General features: G+C 48.1%; 1 protein-coding gene across 1 annotated transcript in view; it reads left to right on the top strand.

Moving 5' to 3' along the window:
- LOC146432386 (hydrocephalus-inducing protein homolog) overlaps positions 1–22728 on the top strand; it is a 74645-nt gene that overhangs the window by 7511 nt on the left and 44406 nt on the right. Inside the window, exons 4-16 of the mRNA XM_085072146.1 lie at positions 98–297; positions 4215–4339; positions 5629–5830; positions 9370–9553; positions 10713–10812; positions 12043–12161; positions 13334–13557; positions 15485–15552; positions 18219–18451; positions 19239–19339; positions 20557–20695; positions 21134–21298; positions 22196–22348. Coding sequence (XP_084928272.1) covers positions 98–297; positions 4215–4339; positions 5629–5830; positions 9370–9553; positions 10713–10812; positions 12043–12161; positions 13334–13557; positions 15485–15552; positions 18219–18451; positions 19239–19339; positions 20557–20695; positions 21134–21298; positions 22196–22348 — 2013 coding nt within the window. The remainder of the gene's footprint in view (positions 1–97; positions 298–4214; positions 4340–5628; positions 5831–9369; positions 9554–10712; positions 10813–12042; positions 12162–13333; positions 13558–15484; positions 15553–18218; positions 18452–19238; positions 19340–20556; positions 20696–21133; positions 21299–22195; positions 22349–22728) is intronic.

Raw genomic sequence — 22728 nt, 5'->3', positions numbered from 1 at the left:
TAAATTGATGCCCTTGAAGGGCTATAGGAAATGGTTTTTCTTCTGCCATGGGGATGGCTCTAAGCGCCATGTATTGATCCAGTTTCTTTTCCCACAGGATTATGTCCACGAGCTTCTTTGCCTTGCGGGAGTGGAAAGGGTAGTTGTACCACTGTATGGCGTTGTTACTCGAGGTGTCCTGGACTTGCCTGATCTGCTGGACTTCTCGCAATGTCCAGCCAAGTGCAGCATCCGGAAGACTCTGCTGGTTCGCAACATTGGTAATGGGGAAGCTCGTTACCATATGAGCACCGACAGGTGAGGCAGTTCATCTGTCCTTGTGCTAAACACCTTTGGCTGATAACAGAGTTGGGAAAGAGTAACAAAAGGAAGCAGAGCATCAGAGGTGCTGCCCTGCAGCCCTGGCTGGAAGTGAGCAGGATGGGTGGCATCTGCTCTCATTTCCAGTGTTCTTAGCAGGATGCAACCTTTGAGCTTTCTCTTATCCCAGATTTCCTGAAGAGTGCTGGAATGTGTTAGTAGCTGGTTTGCACCCTGCTGAGCACAAGCAGCTTCTGAAATGGTTACCTCCCCCTGTCAGCCCAACAGCCTCATTCTCTGGGAAGACACAGGCACATGGCGTTCAGGTGGTCCCCTCAGCAGACGCCCAGCATGAGCTGTGTTGCAGACAGCCTGTGCAGCTCCTGTTACTTAAAGCTGATCTGATATCTTTTGTCAGCTGAAGGCATCAGTCACTTCTTCTGTTCCACAATGAACCTTTGAAAGCCAGTTTAAAATTTCAAACAGATTATTTAAATCTCTGAATAAGGTCTGCCCCCCTTTTCAAATACTCTGAAGTTCCTGTGTTTCTGGGTTTGTTTTTTTTTTTCTTCATTTGTTTTGTGTTAAATGTTTGCCAAAATATCAGGAATTCTTCACTGGGAACTTTCATTAAGGTCGAGCTCCTCTAATGTCTGTCAATATACCATATGCCCATAGGTATATGCACATATGTATAGGAAATACAAGGCATTTAGTGAATATGAGAAAAGCAATTGGGCTGATTTAGAAGATAAAAAACTTGCTGGAAGGGACTTCTGGAAATCATCTGAGCAAACACACTGCTTAAAGCAAGACCAGTGTCTGGGGATTGCAAGGTGCCCTTGGGAGATCTGGACCTGTCTTTAGATGCCATACAAGAAAAAAAACATACAAATGGACCTAGTTAAAAAGCAGAAGAAAACAAGCTATTAAAACCCCCTCCATATATTATCTTTTCTGCCTGTCGGGTACAGTAGTGATTCATTGAAAGGGTAGATCTAACAGGATGAGAATTGTCTTAAGGAACAGCTCACAATTTACAGATAAAAGGCCAAAATTTAGCCTGCCAGCTCCATCTCTTGGCAGTGGTTTTCATTTGGTTATTACAGTGTCAGGGATGTCTCCTTCACAACTCTTCTTATCTATGGGCTCAGCGAACACCTTAGTGATGTTGGCTGAAATTTAGAGGAGTTAAGTTTAACTGTAGATCTTGTGTCCTTGGGGTCTATGTGAGGGATGACTGCTACAGCAGTAACAGAGGAGTCTGGTGGGTACAGCCCGGGGTGGGATGTAGGAGATGCAGGGGCTGATTTGAACTCAGTTTTTCAGTCCTGACACTTGAGTCCTGAACTTGGCTGGATCCTCTTCTTCTGGTAATTTGAAAATAGGAAGATACCTTCTTTCTCAGGCACCCCCTGAAGTGACTCCCAGGAGTGTTATTCCCATCTTTTCATCTGAGGGTAGGAGTACGTAGATGTGGAGCAGGAGAGGGAAGGGGATGGAAGATAGCTCTGAAGTGTGGCCAGAAATTCCCTTAACTGGCACCTTCTCTGTTCTGGCAAAATTTCCAGCAAAAGAATAAGAAAAAAATCCTGTGCCCACACTAGGCACTGATCTCCCCAAGCCCCAGCAGACACCTGCAGCAGTCCTGGCACCACCCCAGGGGCAAATGCTGGAGCACGCAGAGTAATCCAGCTCTAGGACTGGTGGGGCCTTGTCTTTCCTCCCCTCTCTCCAAATACTGAGGTCCAGCACGTAATCACTGCTGGCCCAAGGCTTCTCTATGAGCCAGTAGTGATGCTCTCACTAGTGGTAATGCGAACAGGTCAGGCCCCTAATTGCAGCAATAGGTCCTTAATGAGCAGAACCTCAAGCAAGTTCATCAGCTGTCACTAGTGACATGAATGAAGTTCAGCTTGCCAGCTGTTCTAATTATTTTTACATGTGATGCATTCATCATCAAACTCCCCAGAACATATTTTTAAGGTGACAGGTTTGTAGGGTCTCTGGGACCCGATGACTCAGTGTCTTGGTTTGAAAGACAGGTGTCTGCCAAGAGAAGTTGAACCCTCCCTTAGGACAGAGAATGTGATTTTTTTTTCCCTCCATCCGAATTATTTAATTTTGTAAATCAAGGGCTTTCAGGCAAAGGTATGGGAAAAAAGGAATATCAGTTCTTTACTAGTATCTATAAACAAGCAATAACAATAATAGTAACAGGAATGCTTAGTAACAGGAATGGGGAGAAATTGTAAATGTACTCAACCCCCGACACTCAGTTCGGAATCGGGGTGACCGGACTGCGAGGCCTTCTCCAGGCAGCGGCAGCTCACCCTTCAGGGCGGTGGCTGGAAGGATGGTAAAAGCTGCACTCCTGCAGGAGCTGCGGAGGTCGGAGATCAGATGGCGAAAGCAAGAAACGTAGGCAATTCTGAGCTGGGTCGAAGAAGGGTTTATTGAGGGTCGGGCAGGGAGGTCAGGAAGGTAGGTAGGAGTGCTCAGAATGGCGCTGCTCTGTGCTGTGCAGCAGCTTCTAAGGTACCGGAAAAGGGGAGGGGAAACTTGAGACAACCAATGGGGTACAGAGAACGGATAACTGACACAGGGTTGGTCTAATGGGGGCACAGAGGGGGAGGGTACAAAATCCAAAAGAACCAATGGCTAACAACTCAACTGGAGAACAAAGGAGAAACTTAAAGAACAAAACCTTATATGGGATAGGGGAGGGGAGAGAAGCAGGGCCAATTGTCCATGACTCCTCAGGGGCTTTGCCATGGCACCCTGAACCCGAGGCGCTCAACTGCACCAGGGCCACCGCAACACAGGTTGACCACCAGCAAAGCACCAAGGCCAGGAACTTTTGTTTCCTCAGTGGGGCTGTACAAGAGCACAAAGCCCAGCAGCTGCTGGGCACAAGCACATTTCACCTGAGCTGTCCCTCAGCATCAAAGCACAGAGTCTTGTGTCTGTCAGGCAAGAGCTGCTTAGCTGGTGACCAATCCTAATTGCTCCTATTAAATCCAAAGTGCACCAACACGTTTGTGTAATTATTTCCAGTATATTGCACAGCTTGTCTGGTGGGCCAAGCAAACAGTTATCAGCCCAGGTGACAAGCCTGAGTCCCAGACTGCATTGCTGGTAAATACCCAGAAACCTCCTGTTCTGCTTCCTTGATGTGTTCCTGCTAATGGTGCTTCATTTAGCAGGGATTGGATCCTTCAGATGGTAAATGCCATCCTCCTTTTGGGTCTTGTTTCCATGTCACTGCATCATTCTAACCTGCATTTGCACTCTTAGAGAGTTTTGATTGCTCCTTTTCTTAGAGCAGCATTAAAAATGCTGCCCAATAAAATGTGCCCTTTTTAGGCTAAATCAGGATGTTTTCAAGGTAAAATAAACCAAAGAACCACACTGCAAATTCAACAGTAATTATTCCTTGGTCTCCAAGGAAGAGTCCCTTCTTCCTGTCTGATTCCTACGCTGTAAGCTCCTAGGATTATGTGTTAGTGCCCTAACATTTGCATCTCTTGAGGTTTATAGGCAGCAGGAAAAGAGAAATTCCTGAGACAGTCAGTGTCAAGTTGTTCATGCAGATATCCTTTAATCCTCTCTGTGCTTTTCACAAACCATTCTCTGATCGGCTTGCTGGCAGTCAGACCCTTGAGTTTCATTGCAGAGAGCTGGATGCAGAATGTGGGGGAGATGAGGTTATTTTATCCCACAGGATCTTCTGAGGGCTGAATCTCCTCAGAAGTGGGTCAGAAGTTGTTTCTGATCCTATGCATTCTGTCTTCTGTTGACTGTGGTTTGTTTGCTCCCTGCTTGCCCCAAGTGAGCTGCAGTGACCTGGACTGCAGGAGGAATATCATTCCCAGATGTCCCCCTGAGTCCTGATCTCTCTCTTTGTGTTGCAGTCCTTTCTCCGTGGTTCCAACCGAGGGAACTCTGGGTGTTGGTGAGACCATGGAGGTGACAGTGGAATTTTACGCCATGGAGCCTGGTTTCCATTCTGCATGCCTGCTAGTGTCCTACGACACAGGTGAGTGCTGGGCCCTGCATGGGGCATGGCACAGTTCTCCACCATTATTCCCTGCTGTCCCAGCCACCTCAGTTTCCTCTCCAGATGTACCTCTCCTGTTCCAGCTTTACCCCAAGGAAAAGAGAGAACTAGTTGGTGTTTAGGGGGTTGATAAAGTGGATCCCCTCTAACAGGGCTGAGATTTTTGGAATCTTGTTTTGCTGGGAGTTGCTGAGTGGACATAGGAGGAGCCTCGATTCTCCACTATAGTGTGGCTATGCCTGGGTGAAGTTTTATTTTATTCCTGCAGAGTGCTGTATGTGAGGTGTGAGGTCTCCATCAGACTCTCTCCAATGCAGTGTACTTCTTTTCTTGCACACCTCTGTCCTGTACACTGCTTCTCCATTGTCTTATCACCGAACATTTTTCTATGTTGCCTTCTACACGTATGTGTAATTTCTGTCTAATAACATTTTCAGGCACTTGAGTTCCTGTTTGGTGACAAATCAAGACAAATTTTTCCTTGTCCTCATTTCCCAGGCCATTCATGCTGTTGTAAACCTCTCCCATCTATCTCCCACTTGATTTCTAGACTGAGGAATCCCATTCAGTCTTCACAGAGAAGCTGCTCTGTACTTAAATCTTTCCTTTGTCCCTTTTTTATTTAATTTGAAATGCTCCTGCTTGATTTTTGAGATCAGAACAATATCAAATATTTCAAGACAGATATGGCCGTAGGTTTGGAGAGGGGGATGATGACGGTTTTCATGGTGTTCCTGTTGTAGTTGTTTGTCATATTGCAAATATTGCAAAAGGATTGTGTTCCCTCACCTGTGTCCCCTCCTGCTGTGGGCTGTCCCTTCACTTGTTCCTCTGGGCCTCCCTTTTCTGCCCATATGCTCCCAGGCATATCTGCTTGTCAACAAGGTGATGATCAGCAGAGACAGCAGTCCCATGGGATGCCTGCAGGAGACCCTGGGCAAGCCAGGACTGAATGGGGCTCCTCGGCATCACCCGAAGGACTTTGAGTGGGTCACCTGAGCACATCTGACAAATCTCTCTGTAAATACTGTCCCCTTGGGCCCAAATCTCTACAAACACACTCAGAAATAGGGTGTTTAAGGAGGTGGCCAGGGCATTCTCATGCTGTACACACAAAGCTGTCAGGATGTGATAAATGCACTGATCCACAGAACTGTTCATATAGCTGAAAGCTGTGACACTTTCTTCTCTGACCTGTGGTTTACTCTGTTCTTTGTGCTTCCATCAGCGACTGTGCTAAGCAAAGACTCCTCTTTGCTTTGTTCCAGGAGAATGGAGCCTAACACGCCTTCGTGGAGAAGCTGATAATCTCGAAATTAGGTTCAGCAAACAGTGTGTTGAATTTGAGGGCACTTTTATCACCCTGTCAAGCTGCACAACCGTGGCCATCGAAAACCACAGTAACATCACAGCCCGCTTCCAGTGGAAGAGGCATTTTACTGACGAAGAGGAGCGTCGACTGAAGGAGAGGTTGGTTTGAAAGATGCATTTCAGTAAGATACATGGCCCAAGACTAAAACTAACGTATGGCCTCAGGGGGGTGTTGGTGCTTTTGAATGGTCTAGGTCAAGTAAACAGTCCCTGGCATGGGGCGTGTGTCCTGGGCTTCAGGAAATCAGCACTTAGCATTCCAGTTCCATTTCTGCTCCAGCCAAAAATGACATTTTGGGGAGGAAAGGTTGATTGCAATTATTGGATTTCCTGAAGTTGTAATTGGGCTTTTGCCTCTCTAATTTTCTTCCTACGTGACCCGGCAACATCCTTAAACATTTCCTGAGTTGCCTGCCCCCCTTTCTTAAGGTGATACACCCTCTTTTTTTCCCTTAGTTCCTTCAAAAGCTCCTTGCCCGTCAGGGGTGGTTGTCTTCCCCATCAGCTCGTCTTTCAGCACATAGGAGCAGTCTGTTCCTGTGCTTTCAAGACTTCTTTCTTGAAGTACGTCCATCCTTCCTGGACCCCTTTGTTTTTAAGGGCTGTTTCCCAAGGTATTCTCCAAATCAGTCTCTTGAACAGGCTGAAGTCTGCCATCTAGAAGTTCAGAGTGGAAGTTTTGTTGATGCCCCTCCTTGTTTCACTGAATATTGAGAAATCTATTATTTCATGGTCACTGTACCCCATGTACACTGTACCAGATGGCCTCTGACCACCACATCTCCCACCAGCCCTTTTCTGTTCATAAACAGCAGGTCCAGCAGAGCTCCACTGATAAACAGAGAGCCTCCCTGATAAACAGAGCCACCCCTCCACCTTTTCTCCCTCACCTGTCTTTTCTGAAGAGCTTGTAGCCATCCATTGCAGCACTCAGCCATGCGACTCATCCCACCACGTTTCCATGATGGTGACTACATCACAGCTTTCCTGCTCTACCATGGCTTCCAGCTCCTCTTGTTTGTTACCATTTGTTACTAATGCATGCATTGGTGTACAGGCACTTCAGCTGGGCTGCTGACTTTACCCCTGACTCTGGCTTACCACCCCTAGGTTCCTCTCTGGAGAGCCTGGTTTCATCCCCTTTCCCTTCAAACCTAGTTTAAAGCTCTCTCAATCAGCCCTGCCAACTCAAAGGCTCTGGCAGGCCAGGTAGTGGAAAAGTTGCCCCCGATCAAAAAAACCCCACAACATTTCACTGATAGCACCAGTCCTTAAGCCACTTTTTGATAACATGAGTTTTCCTGTTCCTTGCATCACTCATCCCTGCTACTGAAGGAACTGAGCAGAACACCACCTGTGCTCCTGCCTCATCAACCAGTCGACTCACAGCCCTGGAGTCCTTTTTAATTACCCTGGTGCCCTTCTTGTCAGCCTCAACACTGCCAGCCTGGACAACCAGCAGTGGGCAATAATCAGGGCTGAATGAGTTCAGGTAGTCCCCTGGTGATATCCCATGCTTGGGCTCCAGGGAGGCAGCAGACTTCCCTGTGGGATGGGTCTGGTCAGCATACAGGGCCCTCTGTTCCCCTCAGAAAGGAGTCCGCTACTACAACTAACCTTCTTTTCTTCTGCATACTTGAGGCTGTGATCCATCTGACAGATGAAGTGCAGCAGGGAGACTCTCCAGACAGAACTTTTTCTTTAATGTCATCTGCCTGACCCTCTGGATCCAGGGCCTCATACCTATTCTGTCAGGGCACCTGGGAGGACAATGGGGGGTGGGATAGAATTTACCTTCCCCAGTAATGGGTCCCCAGTAGGGACCCATTTTCATTCCCCACTATCCCCTAAGTCTCCTCCTTCTGCCTGATGCAAGCAGGGCAAGGCTCCTCTGACTGCTGCTGGGCTTCTCTCAGGGTTGGAAGGGTGTAACTCCACCAGTCGTTTTCCCTTTCACTCTCCCTAATACTCCCTAGCCTTTCCACCTCTTCCTTAAGCTCTGCCACGAGACAGAGCACATCATTCACCTGCTCACGCTGCACATGGGTGTTTTTTGCACTATCCTCTGGTACTAACACTGGGCTCAGACTCTCTAGGGGATCTGGACTCTCCAGGGGATCTGGACAGCTGCATCCTTCTGGAGGTTCTGTTTGGAACAGTACACTCTTGCTAGAAGCAGCAGCAATGGCTTTTGGTCATTTGTAAACCATTGCTGGGGGGGAAAAAAAGAAAGAAGGGGAAAAAGAAAAGACAAGCCACCTGACAACCAGCCAAAAGACACAACCCACCAACAGGAGGGTGAGTGGCTGCAGCCTTCCTGCTCATCCTGCTTGTGCAAACTGCCTCTCAAAAACTGAAAAACTGCTGTGCCAAAATTGCCGTGCCAAAACTGCCATGCCGAAACTGCTGTGGCAAGCCCCTGTTTGCTGCGGTCTCGGTCACTCGCCCTCTCCAGAGCCATTTTAAATTGCCTGCAAAGGACCAGGAGATCGACCCTTGCCTGCTTGAATGTCTGACAAGAGGGTCCTTTAGTGCCCTGGGCTTCTTGGTTTTCCACTGTTCTCTACTTACTTATACAGTGTCTGACTTGCATACAAGCTCTGTGTGTTAAAAGAAATTCCCATGACCTTCTCTGGCTACTTCCCTGGGCTGTTTATTTCCATTTTTCCCCCTTTGCCTGTCTCAGCCCAAACCCCAGGTGATCCTCTTTCCCCTCAGAAGCCAGCAGGCTTCTCCATAGTTAACTTCAACCTGGTTTTGGTTTTGTGGTTTTTTTTCCAATTATATTTGTTTTCATACCAGTTTGTGTCCTAGACTGTGACCAGGATGTTTTGTTCTTCCTTACTTGCAGTCTTAGGGATGGTTTTAGCACCACAGCCACTGTTCTGCTGTCAGAGAAGCTTTTGAGATCTAAAAGCAGAGAGAACTTTTTTATTAGAGGAGACAGTGCAGGATCCTTTCCCTCTCAGGACGTTCTATGACCATGCGCTGGGACGGGACCAAAAAAGCCCTGGATCATGAAAAGGTCTCTCCAGGAGTTTGCTGTCTCCCTCCTGTGCTTCCCCTCTCAGGGCCTCTGTTTTCATGCATATAAAATCTTGAACACCACTGATGAAGGGATGCAATGCCTGAATTCATCAATTTCCTTTGGAAGTGCTCTGGGATGCTCTTGTAGAAGGCAGTGTAGGGAACAGGGCAGGACCAAAATGGAAGAAACAAAGAGTGATGCTGGTAACCTGTAGCTGCAATCCAGCTTCATCTCCCCTTCACAGGGAAGCCCTGCAGTGGGTGCTCCTTGGTCTTTATCTGCCTTCCCTGAGCAGCTCAGTGGCAGGAAAAACCAGTTGAGGTGGCTGGTGAATTCTCCCTCAGTTTTGGCAGAGGCTTTGAGCCAGGAGGTTCCCTTGAGGGATGCTGACTTTCAAAACCTCTCCTGAGCTTGCAAGTGTGGAGTAGAACTACCTGCTGTGCCAGTGAATCACAAGTGATCCTCTGATCCATTTGGGACCCCATGGCTTGGGGTCAGCCCTTGCTGGAGAGCTGCTGCTGCTCCTCTCAAGTGCTTTGCTCTCCTGCACTTACACTTACCTCTGCAAATACGTGGCTTATTAAACAATCTGCTTGCTTTGTGGCTACAGGCTGTGGGAGTCACGGCGTCCAAGGTCAGATGCCTGGCTGAAAGCTTTCCTGAACGTGCAGAAAGATATATTCACAAATACAGACTTCATTGGCATGCTGTCTGAGGAGGAGAAGAAGGAGTACACAGAAGTGCAGAAAGAACCCTATCTGTTCTCCGATGACATTTTTTCCATTGAGCCACTGGTAAGTTATAGCTGGGAACTTCATCTTCCTCCTCCTGCTCCTCTTCCTCCTCCTCCTCCTCCTCCTGCTCCTGTCCCTGCTCCTGCTTCTGCTCCTGCCCCTGCTCCTGCTCCTCCTCCTCCTCCTCCTCCCCCCCCCACTCCCCCGATGAGGTCACTTGGTAGATCCTCAGCTGGCTTGATGTGCTCAGAAGGAAGACACTGGGTTTCTGGTGATACTGGAGAGCTTGCTTCTAAAAGCATTTCTGCCTTGCAAGCTCAAGGCAGGGGCAGGAGCCTATCAAAGCCGAGCTCTGCTGCTAGGGCTCGACCTCAAGGGCACTCCGTGTGTGTTCTTGCAGTTATTGTAGGTAGGGCTCCCCCAACACATGGTGAATAGGGTTTAGCAGAGGGTGTTGGAGCACTGCCAGTTCACATATTGACCTGAAGCACACAATGGTTTGCTGGGAAAAGGAGGCCAAAATCAGCCCAAGGTTAATCATAGAAATGCCAATCCCTTCCTGTAACCACCACTTTCTGAGTCTCCCTTCCAGTGTCATCTGTGAGCCTGGACACAAGGCTGGCAGGTTTAAATGGGCTTTTTGAGTCCTGTTGCACACAGGAACAGAAAACATTTTCCTTTTCTGTTTATGCAAACAAACCCCCATGTCCTTCTGTCAACCAGAGCCCTGATTCTAAGTATTGGCCTAGTGGGAGATGAAAAATGCCTGGTGTCTGCACAGTGCAAATCCCTTGTCATCTTGGAGTAACCCTAAAATAATCCCAACCTCTGCTTTCTTTCAAAATAGGTTAAACTAATATTTTTATTTCTAAGGAAAGAGATCATGTTCTCTTCTTGGTTACTCCTATGGCCCATCTAAGGCCAAGAGCCACCAGTGCACAAATGGCAGTTTCACACCACTGTAGCTGACAGCAGCATGATGTGACCAAGAGCTTGTGTGAGTGCAGTAGGAATATTGTGGAGAGTGAGAGCTGATCTGCTGAGCATTAAGAGCTTCCAGCAGTGTGTTGAGCCGGGTTTGGAGTGTTTCCTCAGTCTCCTTGTGCTGTTCACTCCTGGCTCATCATTGATGCTCTAAAGAAAGGCTTACAGGACTGTGGCTGAAAACAAGAAATGTGATGTTGGAAGATAAATGTTTTTCTGTCTCTCTCTGTTTTAGGAGGGAGAGATCGCGCCAAATTGTTCGGCTGAATTCAAGTTGACCTTTAAACCCAAAGAAGCAAAAATATATTGCAAGAATGCTTACTGCTCCATTTCAGGTATGGCTCCTTTCCCCTGCTTCTTCGACCCACAGTGAAGCCATGGTGCAAGCCTGAGCCCTCTGGGCTCCCATGTAATTGCTGGGAAGAGTCCATGGTCAGAAACGCAGTGGTGGCACAGCCCCACTGTCCCTGCAGCTTCCAGGGAATGTCCTGTGCAAGGCCAGGGCTCAGAACACCTGTGTCTGGATTACTGATTCCAGAACAACCCAGGCAGTGCAGGGAGAAGCTTTCATGCCATGGCTTTCCCAGCATTTCCTCAAAGGCCAAAGAGCTACAGAGCAGAACTGCTTTAGTGAACAAGCACTAAGCCCCTCTAGACCACTGACCTCCAGCATGGGCCCATTTTACATCGATCCATCATCAGGCAGTAGGAGCTGAGTTAGAAATGTCCTCCCTAACCCTGGGTCACTTCCCACTGCCCAGATGGCACCACATCAGAGGTGACTGAGCCCTGCTGTGCCCAGGGTATTGTGGAAGGACACACCATTGGCCAGCACCTGCTTGTCTCCCCATGTGGGAATTGTCACCTTGCAGCTCTCAGTCTGTGGAAACAGAGCACAATGCTGAGTGTCAGAAGTTAAGGACTTTGGCAGCAAAGTCCTGAGCCAGCTACAAAGCCCAATTTGCCAGGCAGCAATCGCCAAACTCTTTAGGAGCTTTGTGCCTTCACTGAACGGATTTCAATGCTCGTCTAAGTGTGTAGGAAGGGAACCACATAGTATGTTAAGAATCATAGTGTGTTAAGGATGGAATGGACCCAAAGATCATCTAGTCCCAAGCCCCCTGCCAAGGGCAGGGACAACTCTCATGTAGCTCCACGACCAGGTAGCTCCAAGCCCGATGCAGCCTAGTGTTGAACACTTTCAGGGCTGGAACATCCACAACTTCCCTGGGGAACCTGTTCCAGTGTCTCACCACCCTCACAGTAAAAAATTTCTTCCTAATGCCTAACCTAAAGTTCCCTTCTTTCAATTTGTACCCATTACTCTTGTCACTACAGGACATCAGAGATGTTTTTAAACCTAGCAAACTGGTGGCTAAATTGGAAACCAGCCCAAAGAGTGGGTTAGAAATTGGAAGTCAGCCCCAGGAGGGGTCCATATCTTCTCCTGGAGCATCATGAGCTGGTTGCATCCAGCTCAGAGTTAGGGACTAGCATTGAGGCAGCCTGGAAAATGCAGAATAACAGAGAAAATTATTGTACTGAAATGGACATCTCTTCCCCAGGCCGAGCGGAACGAATGGTGCTGACACTCAGAGGGGAAGGCCGAGGACCCTGGCTCTTCCCCAGCATTACCTCGGTGCATCTTGGAAAGATTTTTATTAACTCACCCCATGCCTTTGAGGTGAGCAGCAGGGGATGGGGTTGATCCTGGTGGCTCCTGGGGCAGCAGCAAGCCTGGTGGAATTCCTGGCAACTTGGACAGTTGTGAGATGGGAATATTTGACTTACTGGCCAAATCTGGGGGAGTCTGAAAGGTGTGTCTGATGTTCATGAAGCCTCAATCCCTGCTTCTTAGCAGCCTTCCTTGGGGGTCAGCTGGGAGGCTTTCTGCAAAACAGCCCTTTGGCACATGAAAGCAAGACTAGGTCAAGAAGCTGCACATTCAGAGGCCTTTGTTGCAGCCCCAGACACAATGCGCCTTTGTACTGGGGCTGTTCAAAAGCAGCTGGAACAAACTGGCTGCATTTGAGCTTCAGTCCATTGCAAATAGTTTTCAGTCAAGTGTCTCCTGCTTATTCCTGGGAGTCACAGGAAAGCCATCCAGCCTCCTGGCTCAGTGCTGGCCCTTGCAAAGGGCTTGGGAGTGCTTCCGCTTGCTGACAAGTCCCTCACTGCACTTCAGCCTTGGTGCATCTCTGGCTCTAGAAAGAACAAAGCAGTCCCAGGAATAAAGCAAAGGAATTTTCTACCTATTTGCCTCCACCCCAGTAGTGCCAGGTTTGAAAAAAAAAAATTAGAGAGAGCAACTGAAAGAGGAAGAAAATGAGGCACTACATCATGCCAGACACTTTCAAAAGCTTGGCTGGGGAAGGGAAAAACATACTCAGTTTTCTTACCAAAAGACGGTGCTGTCTGTACATTTTGATGGTGATGCCTCATTGTTTATCAATGTATTGTTTTCATGATATGAGAAAAGGTGAATGAGTAGATGGTACTGTTAGAGCTGTTCTAACAGGAGCAGCAGCAGCTCTGTGGTGATCCACTAAGCAGCTGCAATCACCCCGTGTTGCTGTCAGGGCCAGGTCTAAATGAACTTGGTGATGCTGACCAGAGGTGGACTGCTCTGTGCCCATGGGATAACCCCAGGATGACTGTAGTTATGTGGAGTTACCACTGCTTTGCATGAAAACCCAGAGGCAGAACTTGTCCTGTTGCATTTTTTTTGCTTCTGCCATTCCGCAGCACAAAGCGTCTTCTGCCTTTTCCAGATGTTAAAAATTGTTTCATCAGAAAATAACTCACAAGAAGGGAAGATTCTGCATGTATTTCCATTTTGCTTTCTTGTTGCTGCAGGTGGACCTGAGTAACAGAGGACTTATTGAGGCTTCCTTCACCTTCGCCCGTTTAGAAACAAAAATGGGCCCCTGCTTCAAGTCTAAGCCCGAGCAGGGCGTCATTCCACCAGGGGAGACCCTGACTGTTAAGATTTTATGCGATTCCAGTGTAGTGGGACGTATGAAGGAATATCTCCAATTCAATGTGGCTGAAAATCCTACGCCTGTGATCATAAAAGTCGAGTAAGGACTCTGGGAGCATGGTGGGCACATCTGTAGCTGTCTCTGGGACCTCTCCCACCTACCTCATTTTGGGGTGGAGCAGAGAAAAAAGGTGTTTTCTGAGGTCTTAATCTCTGCTCTGAAACTGACATTGCCTCAGTGTGGGGATGCCTGCTGCCCTGTGTGGGTACCCAGGAGCTGGTACGCCTCCTCCCTACAGGGATCTCACTCTGCCTTGGGCTGTGGCAGGCAGTGGGATGGCATCAGCTTTGAGCTGTAGCTGCTCTGGGATGTCCCACCTGAACACCCAGCAAGGCCCACAGGGCTTTGGAGATGGGCCAGCCTGGGTAATTCTGCACCAGAAGCAGCGTTTTTAAAATCCTCTGTTAATAATTGGTCCCAAATGGGCAGCAGCAGCCCCACCTCACCACTCATGGCCATGCATAGGGACAGGCTGTACTCCCAACTCCTGTGAAGAGAGTGCTCTGGTACCTCCTTTCCACAGGCAGGAAAGGACTGATGTGGGAGACAGGGAGCTCTGCAGCAGGTACCGTCACAAGGACTTGGGCATCATGGCATGGACTGGTACCATGGCAAGAGATAATCTTCACCCAACAAAAGGGAGAAGGGGTGATGATAAGGGAGGCAGAGCTCGCTCCTCAAGGCCACAGCAGCATGAGGGCTTGTCCCATAGCCTGAGCCATGTGCTGGTAGGATGATGTAGTGTAAGCAGGAAAGCTGATGCTGGCTGCTCTGAAGCTTTGGCTGCTGCTGTTGGGAGGCACTGAACCAAGGCAGTAAAGAAATGAAAGGAATCTGCAGTCGATTATAACAATAAGATAAGGGAGATGGATAAAAAAGAATAAGAAGGTTATTACTTAGCAAGAGAAAAGTGATGAGTAGGTCTGCCCATAGCAGAGAAACAATTATGCTGGCTTTGTTTTTGGAGAAAAAGTGCTGCTTTTTTATTTTGGAGATCAAGAGGGAACCTTTGACCATCAAATAATCAATTCTCTTCTGTCCGTCACCCAAACTGGTCATGGGATGTTACTGCATAAGCAGCTTTCTCCTTGAACAAGGGCAGGTGTCTCTTGTTGAGATACATAGAGCAGAGCCAGTGGCAGTCCTGTGAATAAAATAGAAGGCACAGTTCACTGGTTCTTGATTTTTAACCAAAAGGGAGAGTGTGTGTTGGTTGGCATCAACCATGAAATAAACTCGTGAGTGTTGTGCAGCTTCAGGTGCTGATTTCAGTAGATGTTGGTGAGTTTTGGAGCCTGTCTGCTGAATTCAAGGACAGGTGAGGTGGTGTGGTAGATTCAGGACACCCATGTTTGGTTGTTTACACCATTGCTCTTGGCTGTGTCAGCTAGTGTACTGGTGACAAGCTGGTCCTTTCCACTAAGATTCATCTGTCCACTGTGTAGAACTGTTGCTGCTCTTTTCAGAGGATGTTTGGGGCTCCCCTGGCTTCATGTCTCAAAATTGTCTGTAATGGTTGTGTGGGTCAAAATCTCCTGAGAAAGCTCATCCATGGAAACACCAGTTACAGCCAAGAAGTAGTGAAGCAGGGAACCTGTGGCTGGAAAGGCTGGTTTACAGAAGTTCGTAGGGACACTTTTGTGCCCATCATATTACAGATAGGGAAACTGAGGCACAGAGCCATGTCTGGGTGGGTGTGTCTTTAGGTTCCTTCATGGGACCAGCAGCAACTTGGAGGCACTTCCTGCCTGCTGTGTGCACAAAGCCCCATCAGTGGCTGTTGGCTGCTGACCACTTGGCTTTGGCTGCCTCCTGTCCACATGGATGCTGTGCTGAGCACACGGTGGTATGTTTGAAACCCACGGTGCCCCTGACACCAGTTTTTATGCCCCCAAGCCATGACAGCTGGATACTTTGCAATTCCCTTTAACCACGCCATTGCCTTTCTGTGTCCTTGTCATTGCAGTGGGGATGTCCGTCCACCAAATCTAGAATTCAGCGGCGCAAATCTCGACTTCTGTGATGTCTCTTTTGGTGAGTATTCCCAGGGCTTGGACACGGTGTGAGGGATCTGTGCATTCCAAAATGGAGCACTTGAACATAAGAGCATCACATTCTGCCACAGCAGCCTCTTCAGGGTGTGCACACCAGGGCTGCTGATGCCTCAAGTAGCATTTTGGCATTGTGAGATCAAACAGAACCAAGGAATAGAAAGTCAGTATTTTCTGGTGTCGTTCTGTACTGGTTTAAAAGACAGATGTCTACTGAGGAAGGCAGGAATCTTCCTGGATGTGAAAGATGGCCACCTCCCTCCAAATTATTATACCTTTGAAATTACAGGGCTTCCAGGCAAATATGTGGGAAAAGGAATAACAGTTCTTTACTAGAATATGTCTGGGCAGCACAAACAACAAGATGCTAACAGAAGGTTCCAACCTGCCGAGGACTGCTTTTCCCCTTTGGTGTAGTTGCGATCGCAGCTGGCAGGAGGCGCTGCCAGGCTCCGGCAGGGCGGCAATTACCTCCCAGCAGGCACAGGGAGGGAAGGAGGGAGGAAGGAAGGGAGGAAGGAAACTGCTTCTTCTGCAAACTCCCAGGCAGCAGGCGATCTCGGCACTGTCAAACAGCAGCAGGCAGTAGTGGGGAAGGCGGGCAGGTTCCACCGTAGTGCTGAGTTGCAGCGTAGCAAAGTCCCGGGGCCAGCCACACACCCTTCAGCAGCACCACGCAGCCGACCTTCCCCATCCTCAGGCGGAAGAAAGGAAGGAAAGGTCCACTCCCTGCAAAATCTCGGGTCCGAGTTCACAACCGCCCGCGGCATCACGCCTGAAACTCCGAAAAGCCCCGAACAAAAATGCCCACTCCCCCCCAGCCAAACCGCCTCCCCCCAGAATCCCTATTCCCCTTCCCAGACAAAGGGAAAATTTGACTATGAAGCCTAAACCCATAACAATGAAGTTCATGGACTTTTTAAGAAAACCCACTGCCTTTCCTGAGCTGCTTCTTCCCCTCCCTATATCACTGCTGAGGCACTTGTTAAGTTGCCTTTTGAAAAAATGAATCGAGAGGCGACAGGTAGAAATATGGTTCTGTGATAGGAGATTCGTCCTGCTTAATCCGATTTAATTCCTAAGGTCTCTTCAGCTGAAGGCAGCTGTTGCATCTTTGCTTCTTTTTAACTGTTGACTGTTGTGTGCACCTGATGACCTCAGTCTCGTTTGAGGTTGTGACATCTGTGTTTGTCCTTTTTGTGCGCCTGCTGCCTCTCAGCTGGAGTCACTGCTGGACCTGGGCAGTGATCACTGTTGATGGGCACAGAGAAGCTCTGGGCTGTGCCTGCAGTTTGTTTCTCCTCCCCCTCTGTGTTCAAATGACTCTTGGTAAGCAGGCCCGGGGAAAGTCTCCTCCCCAGAGAGCTAGCCAGCCAAGCCAGGTGTCCACTGCAGAGCAGGTTGTGGCTGTTGTCCAGGCTCTGCAGGACATCCCTACCACACGTGGCTGTATCTCTGGCTTTGCAGTGTTGAAGGCAAGTCTCAGAGCTAAAGTGGGGTAAACCCTTGCTGGCAGCAATCACAGTGAGCAGCATGGGTGTGATGTCCCCATTTGCTGGGTGAGGTTGGTTGTGGCTCCTAAGTGCTGATTTCAAAGCAAGGATTGGGTTTGCCTCCAGTGGAGTGAGCTCTGAGCTGTCACATGCTCAGTCTGTTTGGCCCAAAACGAGAGATGCTTTAAGGATCCTGCTGATTCGCCCCAATCGAGCTCAGAGACACTTCAGAGACCAAGTCAGAGAAGTGGGTATTTGCTTTATTCGGTGCACCGGATGTGTGGGGAATTGTTTCCACCAAACACACATACCTCAGTACCCCAAAGACACAGTGTTATAGGTAAAATCATGAATATTAATTACATTCTTCAGGATAGGAGTGGTTATACAAATCATTTCTCAGAAGTCATTAATATCATTAGCATGTGCACCATGCATTCTCTGTATGTCCTGGTGGTCTTTGGAGCAACCAAAGCCCCGTCCAAGGTGAAGGTCCTTCATGGGATGATTCAGCGGTTTCTGTGCTGGTTTCAAATGCATGCTTAGCTGATAAGCCATCAGGCCAGAGCTGTTACCTACAATTTGAATTTGAATTAAGAGTTCAGCCCTGGAAGCCACAGACAGGCGCCTGTGCTGGTGGAAGGGGGGGCAAAGCTCAGAGAATCTTTCTCACTGCAGAGAGAAACTGCATAAGGGTGCTTTGCATCCCATTCTAGTTTCTGATTCCATCCCCTCTTTCTTTAGCTGTAGGCAATGACAACTCACTGTTTATATGTCTTGAAAATGGTGGGAGTGTCGACAGACTGAACAGGGAATTTTACAGCTCGAATTTTCAGAGTAAATGCTCAATCTGGATGCACACTCATCAGTGAGAAATAACTGGTGCTTGTTTGGGGCAGGTGAGGGAGCTCCTCCCCATCAGAAAGAGAGAAGCTTGTGTTCAGCAGGGCTAAGAGTGGGTATTTCCAAGGCAGCAGTCTGCGATCAGTGTCAAAGGGAAATAAATGACAATTAATTCTTCATGCAGCTGCTCAGTGAGCTATAGTTCAGACAACAAAGAGCTACACCCCAACCACACTTTCATCCTACCAGGATATTCACACCAGGAATCATGACATAGTCCGTGCCTAAATGGATATTTGTGTCTTTTCCTTAGGCTTTCCCAAGACCTTGCCCATCCGCCTCACTAACAAGTCCCCGGGGTACTTCAGGTTCAGACTCCGTGTTACTGGTGATGGCCGAGGCCGTGCTGTTTCCAGCTATGAACAAATAACCAATGATGCTGACCCAGCCTGGAGGAAGGGAGTTCGGTGCATTGTGGAGCCCCGGGAATTTACAATGAATCCCACTGAGGCATACATGCACCCCTACGGATACTATGATATCCAGGTATGTAAAGAGTCCAGCCAAACACGCTTCAGCACCAGGACTGGAGTGTGGGAAGGCTTTAGCTTTGAGCATCATGTGAGTAAGAGATCTGCACCAGTATGTGGCCTCTGTTAGCTGGGCTACTCAGGATGTTCCTGAAGGAGCACTGTTCTGTTTCCAGAATCATGCACTGAGATTACATACCATGTGGTCAAGCACAGAAGCCATTCTTGAGGTTTTGAGAGTTATTTCTGTGATTGAAACTGGGCAGAAGAAGGATGAGGACAGAAGGTGGCTGTTAGAGAGATGTTATTGTATAAAGCAGTTTGCTTTTTTGTGGGGGGCTCATTTCTCCTCTGCTGGGGAGTGGAATGATTTGTATTCACTACAGAGATCTCCAGTGAACACAGAAAAAGCAGCCATGAGCTGCCCAGCATCTGCTTTGCCACACTTTGCCCTCAGCTTCGTGCTGTAAAGCTGAATTAATTCTGTTCAAGTCAGCAGGTTTCCTCTACATTTATGTCATTGCAGTCAGATGAAAAATTTGAATTTGAATACAGTGTTGTGTAGAGATTTAGCCTAATGTTTTAATTTATCTGACCTAAGCCCTGATAGCAAGGCATGTTCAACAAATCTGGTATTGCCAGAAGGCTTTTGTTACTCCAAGAGACTGTGCTCTACACATGGACTAGCAGAAGAATTAAGGCAAAATCCTCCCTTTCCTTGCCATGAAACAAGAACTGGAGGGTACCACCCGTGGGTAATGAACGTTTGTAAGGAAGAATTTGCTGCTCTTCTCTTCCACCAGGTAACCCTGTGTTCCAACACCATAATGGAATACTACCGGCAGCTGGTGGTGGACGTGGAGCGTGTTGGCGAGGCAGTGGCCTCAGTGACAGTCACAGCCAGGTACCAGCACTTCCTTCCCTGGCCACCCCCAGCACACCACCTTGCACAGGGTTTGCTGGCTGCAGCTCCCAAGGAGAAGTGTTGCTTCATGACCTCATGTTCTGCCCAGCTGGACATGAGAACAGCAGTGCTGGGAAAGCAGTCGGTGATAAGAAGCACCCTTGCTCACAAGCCTAGCATGGTCCTGGGCCTTTTTCTAAAGGGAACAGGAATGATAAAATTTATTTGGCCTGGTTTTTGGTGCTTGAGATGGAACAGATTTCCTGAGGGCCTCCTCTCCTTCTTCCTGCAAGAGGTGGAGTCGTGCTGGGTTGTGACCAGTTTTTGCTTTTGGTTTGGGACACAACAAGCAGCCTGCTGAGAGTCAGGGTCTGGTTCTGTTAATGAGGGCTCGTGCCAGGGGGGAAGTGGCTCACAGTGAGATCGGTGAGGGCAAGATCTTGCAAGGGGAAAACAGCCCTTGATGCGGCAGGTCAGCTCTGGTTTCTCTCCTTCCCTCTGCTTCCCATTTTGAGCTTTAATGTTCTCAGACTTAACCCAAAAGTTGTTCTTGCTGCAGCAAAATTCCATCCTTTAATGCTGCTGTGGGTATCAGTTTAATGTCAAGAGGGATGCAGTTCCCTGCTGCTGTTCCCACTCCCAGGCAGGTCCATCCAGTCAGTGCCTGGGCTGCAACTCTTTAAAGCAAGTGCAGCTGGGGACAGTGTGAAGGACTGAGGGAGCTGGAGGAACTGAGAGAGAGTGATTTCCTACACGGTAGGGCAGGTGGTGGCTTGTGCCCTCCAAGGCTGGGGCAAACAGCTGAGTTCTCAGGCAGGGCAGCAGCATGTCGGGAGAAGGGAGTCATTTTTACTGGGATACTGGAGTCTTGCATTCCTTGAGCCTCGATGAGCAGTGATCCTAGTTGGGAAGGCTCCCCCAGAGCTCACAGATCACTGGGACTGTTACAGGAGTCCTTGCAAGCCTTCTTGGCTAAAGGAGGAGCTGGGGCAGCTGTAGGACAAGTGCTCTGCCCAGGGAACTTGGCAGCCCCTGGGTGCTGCCTCTTAGGCTTTGCCCTGAGTGCAAAGACTTTGAAGGCAATTTGTTACTGTAGGGCTGTTAAATGTCTGTTTGACAGTGACAAATGTATTATGCTCCCTTTCACAATCTTCGGGGGTAAACATTCTCCATTCTGTCCATATCTCTGATTCCCTTGGGGTCATGTCTTTGCCCAGATGTGTCGTTCCGAAACTGGAAGTGTACCCCAACATCCTGTGGTTCGAAGGCATCTGCTATATGCACGAGCTGTACGAGAAGAATTTCCTCATTGTGAATAACACCCACCTTCAAGGCTGCTACGGGCTCATTCCCCAGGTTTGGCATCACATCCACCTCCTCCTCTCAAATACTATTGAGTTTATTAGGGGAAAAAAAGGGTTTTGATAAGACCTTGCTGGTTTCTATTCAAACTTAAAGATTTGCTGGATCCTACCTGAATGTTAATTTTAGGACCCAGTTTAACCTCCTGAGGAAGCAGTTTATGTTCTAGTCTTCAGGGTGTTTTCTTGTGGGAGATCTTAGAGGGTTGTGAACAGCTGCTGCATTCACAGACATCAATGCCTGTGCTGGCAGCCTCCTTGCAGGACCCCCTGAGAATGCTAAGCCTACAGTTCTTGCATCTTGTTTGTGCCTTTCACCTTCATCCCGGGGATTTTTAAAAATGTGTGTGAGTTGCCATTGTGGTAGATGTTAAGGAGTTTAAAGCTTCCTCAAAGGTCCCTCTGAAGTTGAATTTGATTCTGTCCTTTCTAGAAAAGGAAGGAGGGTACTCATGTGTTCTACTCCAGTCGCAAACCTTGTGGGATTGTCGAGCCTTACAGCATGGCGGAGCTTCCAATCACACTCGAAACCCGAAGAGTGGGCAAACGCTCCACCAGGGTTACCATCGCTGTGTTCGGGGATGAAAGATACCCACTGGTGAGTGCAAGGGAAGATGTGTGCCCTCGTGCAACTTGTCCTGGCAGGGTGCAAAGTGTACAGAGATTCCTCCAGGGAAAACAGGCACAGGCTGGTATGGAGAAGGACAGAAGGAATTGGTGCCATGAACAGCTTACGCCTCCCAGGTGGTAACTTCAGTGTCTCACACGGCAGACACTGTGCATGTAGTTCATAGACACAGCATATAGTTCATCTAAGCTGGAATCAAGGATAATTTTAGTTAATTGATCTTTAAAATGCTATTAACTTCGGAAACACCTGTTTTAAAATGTCATCTCTCTGAGCACAAAAAAAGATGTCAGAAGATTTCTGGGAACCTTGAGCATTCTGTAATAGGAAGGAAAGCTGGTGTTCAAAAAGTAGTTACAAGGATTTAAACTTATATTAAAGCATATGGAAATGATGATGCCAAATTCCCTGGATGGCACCAAACATCTAAACCTGGGCCATTGGGGCACTGCATGTAAATCAGTCAACAGGAAGGCCAGGGAGCCTGTTCCAGGGAGCCTGAAGTTTGATTAAATAATTGCTTTTATCTATCAGGCTGCTTCCCTTAAAGAGGAGGGTTTCTCCCACCAGAATAACCAGTTGTTTAACTGTCAGCCTAGTCTTAACTACAGATTTCTTGCAAAGCTTTTACCTTTGGGCCAATCATTTGTAGTTTGAAAGTTTCTCTTACCTTAATCCTTTTTAATTTGGAGGTGAGTATGTCACTATTTTTCCCCAAAAATCCAGCATTTCAGCTGGAGAGTGGTAGTTGTCTCCCTAAAGAAATAACTTGAGCGGGATTTAGCTGTTTAAGCTTTTTTAGCTTTCCCTGTTGTGGTTTGTTTTTGGGGTTTTTTTTTAATCCTTCTTGCCTACTTCCCGGAACAGAGACCAATTTTACGGAGCACTGGATTGTATAGATATATCTACTCAGATGTGTATCCAGTAGAATTCGGCATGGTCCCAGCACTAACACCTACTCCATTAACTTTAAACATTCACAACACTGGTGTTGCCCCTGCACCCTTCAAGTTCCAGCTCGTAAGTATCTGTAGTGCTGTTTTCCAGGTAAATTGTCTGGTCAGTAGCAGCCGTGAATTCGTTTTTATATGCAAGATTTCTGTATCGCTCTGTGTGAGAGGACACAAGATACTCCAATATTCCATCTGAGCGAGGCAAGAGGAACCTGTCTCTGGGGTGGTTTTAACTGGGGCACCCCTCAGTGAAAGCAGGTGCAGAGATGTTGTAGCAGAAATTAGTCTGGATTGTGTTGACAGGTTCTCCCTTAATTTTATGGAAGGTCTTTAGCTCTGTGTGTCACGTTTTTGGAGCTCTGAGATCAAGAGAAACCTGTGGTCCTTTGCTCCTCCAAGAGCATGGATTCTCCTATGGTTTCCCTGTTCCATCTACGTTTGCTTTGT

The sequence above is a fragment of the Lichenostomus cassidix genome, chromosome 11 (genome assembly GCF_008360975.1).
Source record: "Lichenostomus cassidix isolate B80296 chromosome 11, HeHo_3.0, whole genome shotgun sequence".
Lineage (NCBI taxonomy): Eukaryota > Metazoa > Chordata > Aves > Passeriformes > Meliphagidae > Lichenostomus > Lichenostomus cassidix.
Note: the sequence above shows the minus strand (reverse complement) of the source record. Positions and strands in the feature narration are given on the sequence as shown.